Raw genomic sequence first — 17152 nt, forward strand, 5'->3', positions numbered from 1 at the left:
TTTTATAAGAATTTTCATCATAATATTTAGATTTTTTATTTTCAAAATTTATCTAAAAAAATAATAAATGTATTATTAATTACATTAGTTAAAATCTGTCTTTTCAAATGATGATAATAATTCTGTTTGTTGATGTATTTTTATGAATTTATTTAACATGTCTTTAGGACATATGATAAATTAATTATTAATAAAAATTTTTAAATATTTTTATTTAATAAATATAAAATAAATACATTAAAAAATTAATTTTTTTACATTTTTAATTAAAATTGTTTTAGTTTATAAATTTAACATATTAGATAAACCCATTTTTATAAATAATTAGTACATGTATTCGTGTCTTGTATAGAATAATGTACAAAAATGTATAAAATATTTGTTTAAAAATTAAATAAAAATATGCATGGTAATTTTTGTTATAAAAATTTTATAAAATTAATTAAATTTAATAATTACTGATTTTTTATTCTTATAATTATTAATAACTTAAATAAAATAATATTCTAAAATTTATTTTATTATTTATTTTAAAATAATTATAAATATTTTATTTTTCTAATTATTTTTAATTTTATTTATTATTTATTTTCAATTAATTATATTAATGTACAAATAAATTAAATTTAAATACGATAATACTTTATTTTAGTCATATTCTAAATTAATAAGTAAGAGAGAATAAATTAGTAAAATTAGCTATATATAAGAGTAATAGTTAGTGTGAACTTGATCATGTTGTAATTTTTCAATTTTTATAATAACTTGAATACATTTTAATAAGTTTTTAATCCAAATAAATATTTAAAACTTAAAAGTAGATAATAAACTAAAATTAGAAAGAGCATATATAATTATATATATGAGATTGCTTATCCACGAGTTAATTATTTTTTATATGATAGATAAAAAGGTGTATTACATTGGTATGAGTTAAAATGGGTGTATTTTACAAGTGTGATGCACAATACAAATTGTTACTTACGATTTGTATAACAAAAGAAATCGTTATTCACAATTTCATAAATTATATTTTTTTAAATTAAAAAATTAAAATCGTGACTAACAATTTTTTATTTTTTTGTCTTATTTAAAATCGTAATTCACAATTTCTGTTAATTTTTTTTAATTTTTTATCTTATTTAAAATCGTTATTCACAATTTCTTTTTATTCCATATCACTGCATTACACCAAAACATCATAATATTAATAAAAAAAACTAATAATAACCCAATATAAAAAAACTTAGCCCTTATCCACCCTGTGAAATGCTCATTATTGCATACACTCTAGCAAACGGTGTCATTCATCATGTTTTTTGTTCCCTTCCTAAAAGCAATTCTTCAATCAATGACGTAAGCGCTTACAATATTTAACAAGTGATTTTATATTGGAATTTCAACATACATCTTAATCTTATCTTAATGTCTTAAAATTACGGTACAACACATTTTGTCATAGTATATTTTAGATTAGATTAGAAGAGATTAATCAGTTAGTTGACTTCTAGAATTGTAATAAATTTTAAATTTAATAACTAATATTTTTTTGGTGACAATTTAATAACTAATATATATACGGGTACAGATTCAAAAATATTAGTATGGGCTAATAATATATATAATATTAAATTATAATAAAATTTATATGTAAATAAATTATATAATATAAAATATATTATAAAAATAAATTGATAAAAAATATATTTTAAAGTATAAAAAATATGTATATTTTTTATTAATAAAATGACACAGGTCAATTTTTTATATCATAAAATTTATCAATAATAAAATTTATTTCAAATTTTTTAATAATTTTTTTAATATAAATTAAAAGATAATTAATAAAAAATTTATCTTCTATTTTATTTTTGAGTCTATTTGATCTTCATAATATTTATAGTTGAAAAAAATATTTCAGTTGGAATAATTGAAACATAATTAATACCAAAAAAATTAAATAATCAATCAAATGATATATTAAAGATTTTTGTATCTTTGTTAACATTTGACATAATTTAAAAATTGTACACAAATTATTTAATTCAACATGATTAAAAACATTAAATTTATAATATTAAACTTGCATTTTAATATAAAATTTTTCTTAATTACTAAATTCGTTTGAATAAAACTGTTTTATTATTTCACTTACTTTTTAGATATTAAATATCATTAATATTTGGACTGTACTTTTATTTATATTAAATTAAATACTAAATATATTTTTTAAATAAAAAATAAATTATATAATATATAATAATTTTATATACTTAATAATTTATTATTATTATTATTATTATTATTATTAAATCCAGGAGAACCAAGGCTCACTTACTCCCCCTATATATATTTATAAAACTACGTTATAAAATAAATAAGAATGAAGTGAAACATTCTATAAAAAATATTTCGTATCTCATAAAGACACAAGTTCAAATCTTACCATCGATATAATATTCGTTCTTGTAAGTGATATATTATAACATCTTTAATATTCGGTTTTAATTCAATTTTATTTAGGGTCTCATAAAATATTATATTTGTATCATAAAACAGGAGAATTAGTCTTGAATCAGCCTAAAAACAAAAAACTAAGAATGATGTTACCAAAACAAATACAATGATAAAAAATACAACGTTGCTTGTGATGTAAACCAGCCAAAAAAAAAAAAGGAGAAAAAAAGAGAGTGAGATTCACATAATATAACATGTGAGAACCAAAACGTTATTGTAGTGACCCTCATATACTGTCACTGAAGCTTCTCCTTCAAGGGAACTCCCTATTTCCAATTGGCAACTCTAAAAGCAATAACCAACCACAGTTACAAAGTACCATTACCTATATAAATAGACAAATATACCCTCCCTAGGTATTCTGAATTTGGTATATTGATCAAAGTAATTGCATAGGGCCCTTTTTTCCACAACATAACTTATATCATAAACCAACCTCTATTAACCAAAAATGTAGGTCAGATCAGATGAACCTATTTGACCACCGCAAAAATGGGTGCCCATAGTTTTTTTTTTTCTCTTAATCTCTATGGGAAAAGAAAACACCAATTGTGTGTTTTGATCATATCCGCAACCTAGTTGCATTCCAATACTAATCTACTCTCTTTTGCTCTTTTTTGAGATCAAAAACCAAACTTTATCGGCTCAACTTTCCAACCAATAAGTCATCTACAACCAAACTTTCAAAGTCTCTTACTTTTTTTTAATAGTTCTAATTCTCAACTCACCCCAACAAAGTTATTTGTATTGTGTTCTAAGTTGTCAATGGTACTCTTGGAACATACCTTTGCAAAACTCTACAACAAGCTGGAGAATCATCACAACCACAACCACCATCACCATCAAAATCAGACCAACCATGATCATTATAACCAACCTGAGAAGTTCTTAGCTTCCTTGCATGCTTTTAGATGCGAGGTTTCCAGATTCATAGGACAGTTATCACTTGATGTGTTGAAACCAGGAGGAGGACCGTCATCATCAGAGATCTTGTTCTTGTCCTTGACATGGATTGAGAAGTGTTTTGGGATCTTACCCTTCACAAACAAGGCTTTTGCAAATCTTGTTGTGGATATAGATTACCCTTTAAGTACATGGGAGGTTGGTTCCATTGAAGGGTATCTCAGCTACAGTTTGTGTTTGTTGGAGATTTTCAATTCAATTTCTTCATCACTTTCTCATCTTGCACAATCAAGGCTTTCTCTTGCTCATGGTTTATCAGTTTTAGAAGATTCTTCACTTCCATCTTCTATGGCAACAAAGCATCTGAAACCGATTGAGCCATGTTGTTCCAATTTCAATGTCAATTTTGCCAACGAATTGAGCAAGGAAAGTGATCAAGGAAGGATTTTTAGTGGCAAAGAATGGGTTGTTAGTGAAGCTTTGAAGGAAATGAAGAGTCTTGGCTTTTGGGTATGTGGGATTTTGCTGTCTGGTTTGTGTAGTAATAATAAGCCATATATGGAGTTAAGAGAAATTCTAGGTGGCTTTGATGGTTCTTTGGTTGTGACACTTGATTCCAAGATCAATGAACAAATAATGGAGAAAATTCCTGTGTTGAAGGAGGTGAAGGAGATCAATGATTCTGTTGCTCAAGTTCTTGTTGATGGTTCAGATGTTGCTGCCAAGGAAATGCAAACAAAGCTGCAAGTGTTGGAGAATCTATGTGATGTTGTAAGAACTATGGTGGATGATATGTTCAACAAGGTAATGACACAGAGAACTGAATTAATAGATTGTCTTAGATTGAAGAAAGGACCCAAAAATTCTGTTGTTTGATTGTTTGATTTGATTTCCTGTGTATAGACTTATAGTTTCATAGGGTCTTTTAAGTTTTGTAATGGTTTCAAAGTGTATGATCTTAATTTAACAAGTAATGTAAATACTAAAGATTTCATTTCATTATGGAACACTGCACTGTAGCCAAGGTGTTGTTCTTGTGAATAACTATATTTATACATGTCTCTGATGTGAGAGTTTCAAAAATGGATCTTTCACTTTACAAATTGCGCAGAAATCAGACACAACTCATTCTTACAAAGCTTTTGTTCATCATTTGAGCTAATAAGCAGGATTTGAAGAAATCCCAGGTAAAATGGAAATAAAGAAAATGGGTAACAATTTTTATTTTTTTTGTCTTCTCAAATCTCTTAAAAATAACCTCAACAAAAAATTGGTTATTAGAAATATTAATTCTACTGACATGAAATAAATCTATAATATCTTTAAAATATTTTCAAATGTTTTTAAATGAAGTTAAAAACTATATACTTTCAAGGTCCTAAAATCTCAAAAGATCAATAAATTTTTCCCCTTGTTTAACAAGTAATATTTAAGTGGGAGATAAATAATTTCTTCTTGACATAGACAAAATTGAAATCAAAGGTTGAATGACTGAGGCATATTCTAGATTAAAGTAAAAGGACACCAAAACATCAAGATGAATATGCAACAACAGAAAAATAGACTAAGAATCCTTTTGATTTTTGTAGATAACTAAAGCATGGTTCATAATAACTTAAAACTTTCCCCAAGCCCCAAGCCTGTTTACCCCAAAATGAGGTAGAACTGATGAAATCTGAATCTGAAGCTTGCCAAAATCTAAAAAAAGAGCCAAATTCTACATTATATGATTTGATCTTGGGGGGGTTCACCTAGGATCCTACTTTTTTTTCCACTTCTCTGATCTACACTGAAACTGCACAAACTATAACTGCACTAAATTAGTTTCAACTTTCAAGTTCTTCTACTTTTCCTTGTTGCAAGAAAGATAAGTCAGAACTGGGATCAGAGTAGAGCAACTTGGCTTTCTGACTCATTCGAAAATGTTTCTCTCTCAGTTGCCTTCCTCTTGTGACTAACATCAGTTGGCAACCTGAAAAACAAGAATCAAATATTAGATTAGAATCTACATAACATGTAGGTACATGAACATAAAGAATAATGGACTTTGTATGCAGCAAAAATCATAGAATAGCATGATTCTTATGCAGCTTAGTTGTGAATTTGGAGGTCGAATATAGGTCGTACCCTAAATGCAATGCGGTGTCCGAATCTCCTCTCTCGTTTTCACAGTTACTTGCCAAGCTGGTACACTTAACAACACCATTATCTACATAAACATTCTTTCTTTCCACATGGGGGTAGTGAAGATAAGACGGGACTACACGTTCTGTTACCGGGAAAAGACAACGAAGCTCCTCAATCTGTAAGAGATGACAGTATTAGTATTCATAGTACAAAGGCAAGGATTCCGGAAGCATGTCAATAACGCGAATAAACACTTGCCTGTCTTCTCAAAGTTTCATTCTCCAACATAGCTCTCTGTTCCTGTAAAGAATAAACCAAACAAATATCAGAACAAAGTTATTGTCAATCCTAAAATGAACAAAGATTTCAACTTTATCTACAAATTTCTAGTCGCTACAAGCAAGTTCTTCGCTTTCTACATTAAGGACAAGAATAATCGCAACAAACATGGATTGGAAAGGTATAACATAATATGTTTATTATTGACTTAATCATATGTAGATTTTAGGAAATAATGAACTTCCTATAAATAAAACACTGAACTGAATAGAAAAAGTATGACTTGTAAATCATATGTAAATGACTAGTCGAGTAAAACATAATTTTATGGTTGTCGCACGCATCACCACTCAACGAAGCAAGTAGGCTTTAGACAGTTTTTTCAAGTTTCAAAATACCTGAACCCTAGACTGCTCCAGTTGATCCATAAGTAATTCCTCCTGAAAGAGTAAACAAAATTAAGACTTTGAACAGTGATAGTATATTACGAGGTAAAATGATTTTATCACATTCCACTTATGAACTTTGCTGAGGAAAGGCGAAGGAACAAAGATAACATGAAATGTGACACACCTTCCTCTCCTTGACCGCCAACAACCCTTGGTTAAGTTGCTGCTCTAGATGTTGCAGTTCTTTTATACACAATCCTGTCAGGTCCTTACCCAGTAGCCGTCTATAGTCACAGGCGGAAAATATTCATTGAGAGATAACGCATGTCGCAGAAGACGACGAGGAAATAACTAGAAATGTAAAGGTTTAAAAACACATACAGTTGCTTTCTTTCTAGCTTTGCAATTTCATCTTTAAGAGCCTCCACCATCTTAGAATCTTCCTTCTGAAGAAAAAGATTTTTTATTAGAAACAAAAATCCAAAAATTAAACTAAGACAAGTACCAAATGGAAGGAACATTAGAACAGCAGCTATATTACAGACATGTCATTTTTTATTACTACTACCAATGAACCATTGCTTTGGTTGATGGTTCTGCAACTAAGAAGAATAATCTTATAGACTACAAACTGAAGATTAAATTTTATTCTACTAAAAGGGTATTATAACAGAGTACCTCTGCTTTACATTCAACTATAGCCACCTCTGAAGAATCGGTGCATTTGTTGTATCTTGAAAGTGTTCTTTTCATTCTGTGAATTGGGATCACAATTTAGAAAAATAAATGCATTTAGTGGGGAATGAACGGTCCCCACATTTCAAACTCACTTAAGTCAATTGAATCACAGAATAAAGCAAAGCAAAAAAGGCTTGAAAAAACAAAGTTGTTTCATCTTAATGATTGAATAATGTATATCATGCATCTATCTCATAATCTCATTCATCAACTAATCATAAATATCATAATTCAACAAAGTAACCTTTGCAATAGCATGCAAATGCAATGCATTAAACTGAGCAAGTTGTGAAAAACACCTTGACCTAAAAGGATTAACCAGCAAGAAACAAATGGACTTACAAACCCAACTCAGAATAATATCTTCCTATAGAGAAAGTGAAGATAGGATTATAAAGAAATAACCAAACTGAAAGGGAGGTTTAACTTAATAATCAGCTAAAAAGAAATCACTTTCACACACAAAATAAATAAATAAATAAAATCAATTGAAACAAGCATATATGAAATAAAAAATAAATCACCACATCAAAATAAGGAAAGCAAATAAATTCAGCGATAACAAGACCAATCCTGTACCAGTCAAACCATCAGAATTAGAACCAAATTTTCACATGCAAAAATTGATAAACATGATAAGAAAGAAATCTGAGGCAACAAAATAAAGAGACTAACCTTACAAATAAAATTGTAGAAAAAAAAGTAACTCATACAATCAAAAGTAACATGCAAGCATGTTAAACCATAGAAAAACCTTAAAAGTGACATAGATACATACCCAGAACTGGAAAACTCAAAAAGCTTCCCTGTATTAGAGAAGATGATGACAGCCACCTCAGCATCGCAGAGAATAGCGAGTTCCTGAGCTTTCTTAAGAAGACCGGTTCTCCTTTTGGAGAATGTAACTTGTCTGCTGTTAGCATTCTCAATCCTTTTGATTTCAATCTTACCCCTACCCATCTCCTTTTTCTCTTCTTTTATACCCAAAATAAGCTTATCAAAACCCAAAAACGCAAACTTGATGTGAAAAAAATATGGGAACAAAGAAAATTGATGAAACCCAGTTGGAATTTTAATCCAAACACCTTTGTTTCTCAAACAGAAGCTCTGGGTATATGTAAAGGTGCTTCCTTTTTTTATTTTTTAAACTCTCTAAATCCTAAGCTTTAACACCCCAAACCTGGTTTTTGAAGGGTTTTTTTTTTCTTTTTCTTTTTTTGTTTTTGTTTTTCAATGTTTGTTTCTGCTTGGGGAAAGGGAGAGTGCTAAATTTGGTGGAGAAGATAAAGAGGTGAGAGAGGGTTTTACCCCAAAATGGCCAGTGCCTGGAAACGGCAACTTTGCATGGCTATTGTATGTATTTAGAGTTGTGCATGACTCTTCTTTTTTGCCACATTTAGTGTGTTTTTGCTGCCATTGGCCTCTCTTCTGGGTCCCACCATTTTCCATTTTTTTCTCACCTTAACTCATCTTTTAAAGAGACTATTTGAATTTGAACCTTTTTTTTTAAATTAAATTAGTCAAATTTTTACTATTGAATTTCAACTTTGATCTTAACATTTACAAATGTTTTGCATCTTGACTGATGACTATAGAAAGTTGTTTTCCCACTTTTAGAATGCAAAATTGGATTGGATGTGCATGAGATTTTTTGTTAAGAGTGTGAGAAGTAAAGTTAGAATTGAATTCTTAAAAGAACTTAATTTTAATAGATTGAACATATTTTTATGTGCTCGTTTAATTAAATTCGTTTTTTTATGATTATTTAGTTAATTAATTTAAAAAATGGTTATTTTTATAAATATAATTTTTAAAAGTGTTCATGTTCAAATTTATTTAAATAAAATCGTTTATTCAATTTAATTCAAACTGAAAATTGATCAAAATTATATTAATTTAAATTATATTAAATTCTACTTTTGGAAAAAAATCATAAATTGCGTCAAATTTTGTATCTATTTATCAAAAATAAACTAATCCAATTTAAATTATAAAATATGATATAATATTATTAATTGTTATTCAATTTAAATTTACATATAATATATTTAATTTATTACATATTTTTGTCTTATTTATGTATTATTTTTATTTAGTGAATATTTTTTTACTACAAAAAATATAGATTTATTTATTTGTTTATTTTTTAAAAAGTTAAATTAGTCAAATTTTTAGTATTGAATTTCAACTTTTAACATTAACAAATGTTTTGCAAAATTGGATGTCTGTCATATTTCTTTTGAAACACTATTAGTGTAAACAATTTTATATGTATGTGATTAAATGATGGTATAAAATATTAGTTATAATGTGACAAAATTAAAATTGAATTCTTAAAAGAACTTAATTTTGATAGCTTGGCCACGTAAGATATTTTTATGTAAATATCTAATTAAATTTAATTATTTTGATAATTATTCAAGCGATAAATTTAAAAATAGTTCTTTTGTTAATTTAAAAAGGTCATATAATTATATAAATGCATAAAATAGACCTAAATTAAACATTATAGAAATTAAAATTTGTTTTAAACTCCATTAAAGTAAAATGATGAGATACAAAATACTCAAAATTTAAAATTAATACACTAATATTTCTTAACTTTTAATATTATATTATTATACTTATAATGGTTACCGGCATTTGTTTCGAGGTAAAAAATATATTTTATAAAATTATATTTTCAAGAATATTATACATATTATACTCATATATTATTTAAAAAAATTGTTTAATTATTATATGAATTGTTGAATTTTTTTAATATTTACAAAAATAAATTATGAGTATATATTTTTTATTCTATATATCTTCATAAATAAAATTTTAATTTCCAAAATATTTCTGTACCAATAAAAGGATAAACCCTATGACAAGAAATATACTAATCATGGTAGTCATTGTATATGTTAATTTTTATTTTCTCAACATGAAAATATCAAATACTCCATTTTTAGGATCAAATAAAAGTGATAAATATTAAGCAACATTTTTTTATTTATCTTATATTTAAGTTAATACTAACCAATTCTTCATTTTTTTACCTAAAAATATTGGTCTCTACTCTCTAGCATTTTTTATAATATCACATATTACCAATAAACTTTTTAAAAAGTAATATATTTTTTATTTTTTATGTACAGTTTTTATGAATAAATTAAAATAATAATCCATTTATATTTTTGGTAAAATTTGGCACTATTTTTTTAAACGCATACCTATAGAAACATGATATAAATATTTCTAAAAAATTAGAAGAGAGTAATTTAAAATGATGACAGATTATTTATCTATTTATTTTTTTATTTTTAATAATATCATAGAGTCGTTATAACTTACAATAATTTTATGTCATTTTAAATATTAAAAATATTATTTATATATTAAAATTAGTCATTAAAATTAATTATTATATATTATGTATAAATAAATATATTATTTAATATATATTTTATATATTAATATATATTTTATACTAACAATTAATTTTAATAACTAATTTTAATATACACGTGACATAGTTGTTTACGTATTTAGAATTTTTCTCTTCTTATATGATAGGTTGCTCCATTTTAATCTTTAATCTTCTCAGTAATTATATATAGCATTTTTTGTGTAGTACTTATTCTTTCTTTTGCTGATTCTGATTTTATCATCTTACCACATATGGAAGTCTATTCCACCTACTTTTGGAATTAGCCATTACCTAATTCAGGGAAAAGACAGTGGCATTATGAACACTTTGCTTTTTTGGGGAGTATAAGGTAGAGAGGTTCCTTTAATCTTTCTCATGTTAGTATTAAGGTTTTCAAAAGGGTGGGTCCCACTTGGAGTCTTCACACTTTTCCTCATCAAAATAGTAGTCTTGGTTTGGCTTTGGCTAAGTGCTTGACTATAAATACTTTTCCTAAAAGGAGGAAGAAAATAGAACTAGGAGAATGGAGAATGTGAAAGAATTAGAGGTAAAGTTCCATATTTGGAGAGAGTCATTGTAATTGGACTAGTGTTGTTGCGGTGCTTATTGGAATATTGTTTTTTTTTTTAATATAAAATTGGGATTTTGGAATATTTGGTTTCCAAAATTGGTTTATAGATGTGGCAAAAGTGGAGTAAATGAATGCTTTTTGGTGATTGTCCTTTTGCTTGATGTTAGAGGCAGAGGGCAGAGCGCATGGTTCTATCGCTTTCTTTGAACTTTAAAGTCGATGACTTCTATGTTGTGTGGACTTTCTGACTATTCCACACTATTTTTTTCCTCAAAAAGAAATATTGAAGATGTGTGGAGTAGATAGTGAAACATGTATATAGCTGAACTTTATCTCAATTTTTTTTAAAATAATATGTAATTTATTTTTTATAATATGTTAACTTTTAATTGAATAATATTTTAATTTAATTATTAATTATATTAATAATTTGAGTTATTTTAATTTAATTAAGATTAATATCTTATGCATAATAAAATTATTTTATAATTAAATTATTATTTAAAATGAGTTATTATATAATTTCTTAAAAAAATAAATAACTATGCCTTTTTTTCCTAAATCATTCTAGACGGAAAAAAAAATTAATTCTTTAATATTATTATTTAAAAGGTGAGATAAATAAATAAATGAGTGATCCGCATTTTATTTATTAATGACTTTCTCTATCATGAATTGAATTCTAAAATTTTTTGTTATTATTTAAAACAAGTGATTATTTGACCATACTCTTACAGTGAAGTAAAAGTCATGAAAAAGATGATGTACTTTAACCATTAGATTACAAGAATTTTTTTTTCCAAATAAGTTTTTCTTTTCTCTGTGTCATGGAATTTTTTTTTAAGAAAATGTGAGTTTTGTTTATTAATATTTTTAAAAATTATACAATAACCCCTTTTAAATTATAATTTAATTACAAGTTAATTTTATTATGGTTAAGTTACTTAAGTATAGTTAGTAAATAAAAATTAACATGTTAGTAACTAGATTAAGATATTATCTAATTAAAAATTAACATGTCATATAAAGAGTAAATTATATATTATTTTAGAGAAAGTAAAATAGAATTTACCATATATATATAGAGAGGTCATTCTAATATAAGTATGTTTTGATAACTACAGTAACTATAGTATTTTAAAAAGCATTGTTAAAATTAAAATAATATTTTTTATTGTTAAATAATATTTGTTAAAAAAGTATTGTTTAAAAATAATGTTATTAAAATAAAAAAATTTTAATAACACTTGGGGTGGCAAGCGGAGAAGCTCGCTTCGTCCCGTTCCGCCAAAAGCCCGCCCATTGACGGGCTGGCTCGCCCGCTCCGCTTAGTGAGGCGGTCCAAAATCCTAACCCGTCCCGTTTAATGGCGGGCCGGCGGGCTAAACCCGCCAAATATTCTCTTTTTTTTTTTTTACTTTTAGTTATTAAATAATATAGATAAAGGCATAAAAATTTTTTTCCTATTTTTTACTTTTAACTATTATAATTTTTAAAAGTATAAACAAATTATAATTTTTATATTTACAAACATTAAAGTCTTTGTAATTATAAATATTGTTCCCAAAACAAAATAAACATAATCCAAAATATAATTACAAATATTATCTCTAAAACAAAATAAATATAATCCAAAACACTCAATTTTCATCTTCATTCTCTTGTAAGTTGGGTTGGAGAAAAGTTGGATTTTGGCAAAAAAATTGTAAAAATACCCCCTTACTAAAAAAAATACTAAACCCAACTGGGAAGCTCGCCCTGTCCCGCCAAAATTCGCGATTTAAGCGGTGCGAGTTAGACATACTTTTACTATTTGGCGGTCCCAATTTTTCAGCTCAACCCGCCTTTTTGGCGGTTATGCAGGCTAGCCCGATGAATTTAGGCCCGTTTGCCACTCCTTTGCATAATCACCATAGCATAATGTCATATTATAATTCACCTATATATATATTCAATAAAAATATTCAATCAACAATTTGTTTATATATACATATATAAAATGATACACTTCATTTTTTGTTGATGTAATTCTCTAAATAAATTATTCTATAACATGTTTTATTTTCTTCTCATGTATTATAATTTTTTTGTAATGGTTTTTTGTTGAATCATTTTCCTTCCCAAAAGATTATACAACGTATATATACATCCCAAATTTTTCTATGAAAATTTGAACAGCGATTTATTTGACTTTTTAGTCCATTTAGTCAAACAATTATTAGAAAATAATATATCTCTATAAGTATGAGGACATGTTATTGGAAATAAGTCATTCTGTTTGATACTTGGATGATGCAATTTATGGTTTCTTTGATTATTTTCTTTTTCTTTGAAAGGTTGACACTTCCATATATTATTGAAGTTTTTCTATGGTTTAATATGGTTACATGTGACTTTTGATCATATCCAAATTTTTTTACTCTATTGTAAAGAGTACTTTAAATAATATATATATATATATATATATATATATATATATATATAATGTATTCTGTGAGTAATTATTTATTTAAGTAAATATTCATATCATGATGAAACATACATAATAGATATATTTTTAAAAGAATAGTAAATACTTATCATTTTAACCACTAAACACAATTTTTTTATGTTTGAAGAAAAAATATATGAAAAAATACGATAGATAATTTTATATATGTAAATAAAGAATTAATAACTAAATTAGTTATTATATATATTATTCAGTATATTTTAATGTATAATTTATATTACGCATATTTAATATGAATAGTTGTTTTTTTTATATATATAATATAGTTGAATCATTTATACAACTATATTATAGATATGCGAAATCAATCAATAAAATATATATTAAAAATATATGAAATAACATATATATTTATATATAAATATATAATAACTGATTTAATAATTAATTTTTAATATATATCATTTTTTAAGAATAAAAAAATGAGAAGATAAATTTATTCAAGAAACTTTACTATATATAAATTAAAGATAAAAATCTTATTTCCATGAAAATTTGCGCGGTGTAATTTGTTGAGTTGTTTTGCAAGTGAAATCACATAGTCATCTATATATTAAGGCCCAGTTTGGATAAATAACTTAAATAAGTTCTTTTGAAAAAAAAATTTAAAATATAAGGACTTTTATTAATAGTAGCTTATAAACAAGTTATTTTGTATTTGGATTTTTAATTATAGAAGTACTTATTTTAAAGTTGTAGCGTTTGGATAAATAACTCAAAAAATACATTCCAATTAGCTTTAAATTTTCTTCCGAACTTGCCACTTTCATAAATTTATTGGAGAAGAACATAAAAAAAACTATAAAACTAATTATAAAAATAATAGCAAGCTGTATAAAAATAAAATCACATATAAAAAAATAAAATTAAAATCACATGCAGAAAAATAAAATTAAAAATGAGATTTCATAGCATACACAATGTTCAATACAAATTTAATAATAAAAATAGAATGATAAAATGATAAAAAAAAATACCTGGAAGGAATATATGCTGGTTCAGATGAAACAGAAGATGGTGGTGAAGAGTCAATACTTCCAACAAATGAATCATTACGTGAAAATGGTGGTGGAGGGTGGAACATTGCGTGAAGATGACGGTGGAAGGCCAGTGCTTCTAGAAGATGGAACCTTGCGTGAAAATGGTGGTGGAGGGCCAGTATTTCCAGCAGAAACAAGAAACATTTTTTCACAGATTCAAGAATGAAAGTAAATTTTTTTGTTTTGAAATCAATTTTTTTTCCACGGAAGTAATAAAATGACTTATGGAGAAGGAGATAAGTCATCTATTTTTACTTCTTCCAAAAGTTGTAAATTAACTTTTTTGGAAAGTCAAAAGCTCTTCTTTAAAATGGTACCAAACACGCTTATAATACGTGTATGCTTCATAAATAAGTTAGCCAAACAACGACTAACAATTATTTTTTTATGTACTTATTTGATTTAGGTCCAGTTTGGTAACCAACTTAATTAAACTATTTTTGATAAAATAATTTAAACAATAAATGACTCTGTTAAAAGTAATTTATAAATAAGTTATTTTGTATTTAAATTTTTAACTCTAGAAGTACTTATTTTATAGAAATGTGATGAAAAGTAGAAGTATTATGAGAGAAGTCATTTTTTTAACTTCTCTATAAACTCCTAAATAACTTCTTAAAAAGTTACAATTTGATTTTAAAAATTGCACTAAACATTAATACTACTATTTTTTATAAGTCAAAAATAAAAAAAAAAAGTTACTTTTAAAGTTCCAAACAAGCCCTTACTCCTTCATGCATTATACCATTTGAATATATCTCTCTTTTTGTATTTTATTTCTTATCGGTAGTTATTAACATCCATGGTTATTTTTAGTAACACGTTTAACAAAAAATTAAAAAATAGGCAGGAATTATTGGATTTATTCAAATATTTGTTCTAGTTTTTTCTCAAACAAATAAGTCAAATTTAATTTAAATGGGTTTTAATTCAACTAAAATATAGCTTTCCAAATCCGTCTTTGAAAGTATTTGCATCAAGTAAGTATGATGATTATCTATCTATATGTAATACTTAGCTTTATATCTATCTTCGTGGCTTTAAAAAGTTAAAAATAAAATTGGGCGACACATGTAAATAAGATGGAAAGATATTACATGTCTTTGTTGTGCTTATCTGCCAAGCTACACGAAAAAATTCTGCTAGGCAGTTTTGCAATCCAATCATGCTTCATTCTCTTTCTTTATTGTTTGGTCCACCATGCAAGTGGACTTAGCTAGGTAATGAAACCCTACCATAATATATAAATAATATAAACAAATTAATGGTAAAGAGAATGTAGCCAGCTGCTTGTGACTTGTGAGATTTGTCTCTCTCTACATATATTTTCAGCTTTATGAATTATGAGTGATTATACTCTTAAGTAATTTTGATTGACAATTCTGGATCTAGACGGGAATTTTATTTCTATATATATATATATATAAAGAATTTTAATATATACTAATAATGTGAAAATACTCATTTAGTTACATCAATTTTTTTGTATGATTATTTATATAATTAATATAAAAAATAATTATTTTTATTTATATAATATTACATAATTAGATGTATGTATAAAATTATTATTTATTTATATCAAAATTAAATTCATAAAAAAAAATTCATTAGTAAAGAGTATGAAATGTATAGTAGTAGACTCTTAATGTTTTTAAGAAGAGAAAGAGATGGACTTTTCTAAATAAAATACAGAAAAGACTGTCATCCAATAATATAATAATTCTGAAGAGAAGGGTAAAGAATAAAACCAAATAAAAACAATGAACTTTTTAATTAAAAATAAGAAAACGAAATATCAGGGAATTCAAAAAAATCTTAAGATGAATTTATTTGAATTTTTTTCTATTTTTAATTTTATTATTTTATATTTTTTAAATTTTATAAAAAATAAAAAAATAAAAAAAAAATCTTTTTTACACGTTATTTTCTCTTTTTCATAAAATTCTAAATAAAAATATTAAGAAAAATAATAAAATAAACTACAAATCAAACACATCTTTATTTTCTTTTGTGTGTTTTGGTAATTCCTAGCAAGAGCTTCTTACATATCAATCCACTAGTTTTGAATATCCGGGTACACCAAATGAGTTCTGATTTGAATAAGACCTGCCACCATTCCTTCAAATTTGTATTAAAAAAAATTAAAAACCTTTATTTAGAGGGACGAATGTAAAAAATGTTGCCAATAGAACAAAATATATATTAAAAAAATTAAACTAAAATAAAATTAAAATCTAAATTTAAAGAGAAATTAAATTAAAAAATTCTAAATTTGTGAGAGAAAAGAGAATTTTTCTCTCTAAAAATCTATTCTAAACATAAACTAAAACTATCTTGATTACTTTCTCTTGATCATCCTTAAGTTTGGTTTGAAATATTTCAGAAATGAGTTGGATTGGGTTCGAAAAAGCCTGAAATCATGACTCACGTGTTCACTTAATTGAAATCACGTGCTAGCAATAATGTGTACGTCCAAACTTGCGAATTCCCAAAACATGCGTATGCATACTCATGCGTACGCGCAACATGAAATTCATGTGTGCGCACAATTCTAAAGTGCTCCAAGCCTCCAAATTTCATTTCTTCATGAATTCTCTACTTTTGCATGTTTTTTCCTCATTTTTTCAATCCATCATTGCCTTGTAAGCCTGAAATTAC

At 25.8% G+C, this 17152-nt stretch overlaps 2 protein-coding genes across 2 annotated transcripts; one reads left to right on the plus strand and one right to left on the minus strand.

Annotated features, from left to right (window-relative positions):
* The first annotated feature begins 2737 nt into the window (after positions 1-2737).
* LOC130968753 (protein BPS1, chloroplastic-like) lies at positions 2738-4422 on the plus strand. Its single transcript, XM_057894201.1, has one exon. The coding sequence runs from the start codon at positions 3283-3285 to the stop codon at positions 4294-4296; it is 1014 nt and encodes a 337-aa protein (XP_057750184.1). The 5' UTR covers positions 2738-3282; the 3' UTR covers positions 4297-4422.
* A 427-nt stretch (positions 4423-4849) lies between these two features.
* On the minus strand, positions 4850-8330 carry LOC130968754 (agamous-like MADS-box protein AGL15). The gene is made up of 8 exons (XM_057894203.1): positions 7732-8330; positions 6894-6969; positions 6597-6661; positions 6400-6499; positions 6225-6266; positions 5806-5847; positions 5548-5723; positions 4850-5392 (listed from the first exon to the last, which is right to left on the minus strand). Exons 1-8 carry the CDS (start codon positions 7911-7913, stop codon positions 5305-5307), a joined length of 771 nt encoding a protein of 256 aa, XP_057750186.1. The 5' UTR covers positions 7914-8330; the 3' UTR covers positions 4850-5304.
* Positions 8331-17152: the final 8822 nt, after the last annotated feature.

This window comes from Arachis stenosperma, chromosome 3 (assembly GCF_014773155.1).
Source record: "Arachis stenosperma cultivar V10309 chromosome 3, arast.V10309.gnm1.PFL2, whole genome shotgun sequence".
Lineage (NCBI taxonomy): Eukaryota > Viridiplantae > Streptophyta > Magnoliopsida > Fabales > Fabaceae > Arachis > Arachis stenosperma.

What these genes read in the sequence shown, in the direction of transcription:
- LOC130968753 (XM_057894201.1), top strand. Translation starts at nt 3,283, where the DNA reads ATGGTACTCTTGGAACATACCTTTGCAAAACTCTACAACAAGCTGGAG.
- LOC130968754 (XM_057894203.1), bottom strand. Translation starts at nt 7,913, where the DNA reads ATGGGTAGGGGTAAGATTGAAATCAAAAGGATTGAGAATGCTAACAGC. An exon ending in TAGTTGAATGTAAAGCAGAG is followed by an intron (nt 6,662 to 6,893) that starts GTACTCTGTTAT and finishes CTTTTTCTTCAG; the next exon opens with AAGGAAGATTCTAAGATGGT. An exon ending in GACACCGCATTGCATTTAGG is followed by an intron (nt 5,393 to 5,547) that starts GTACGACCTATA and finishes CTTGTTTTTCAG; the next exon opens with GTTGCCAACTGATGTTAGTC.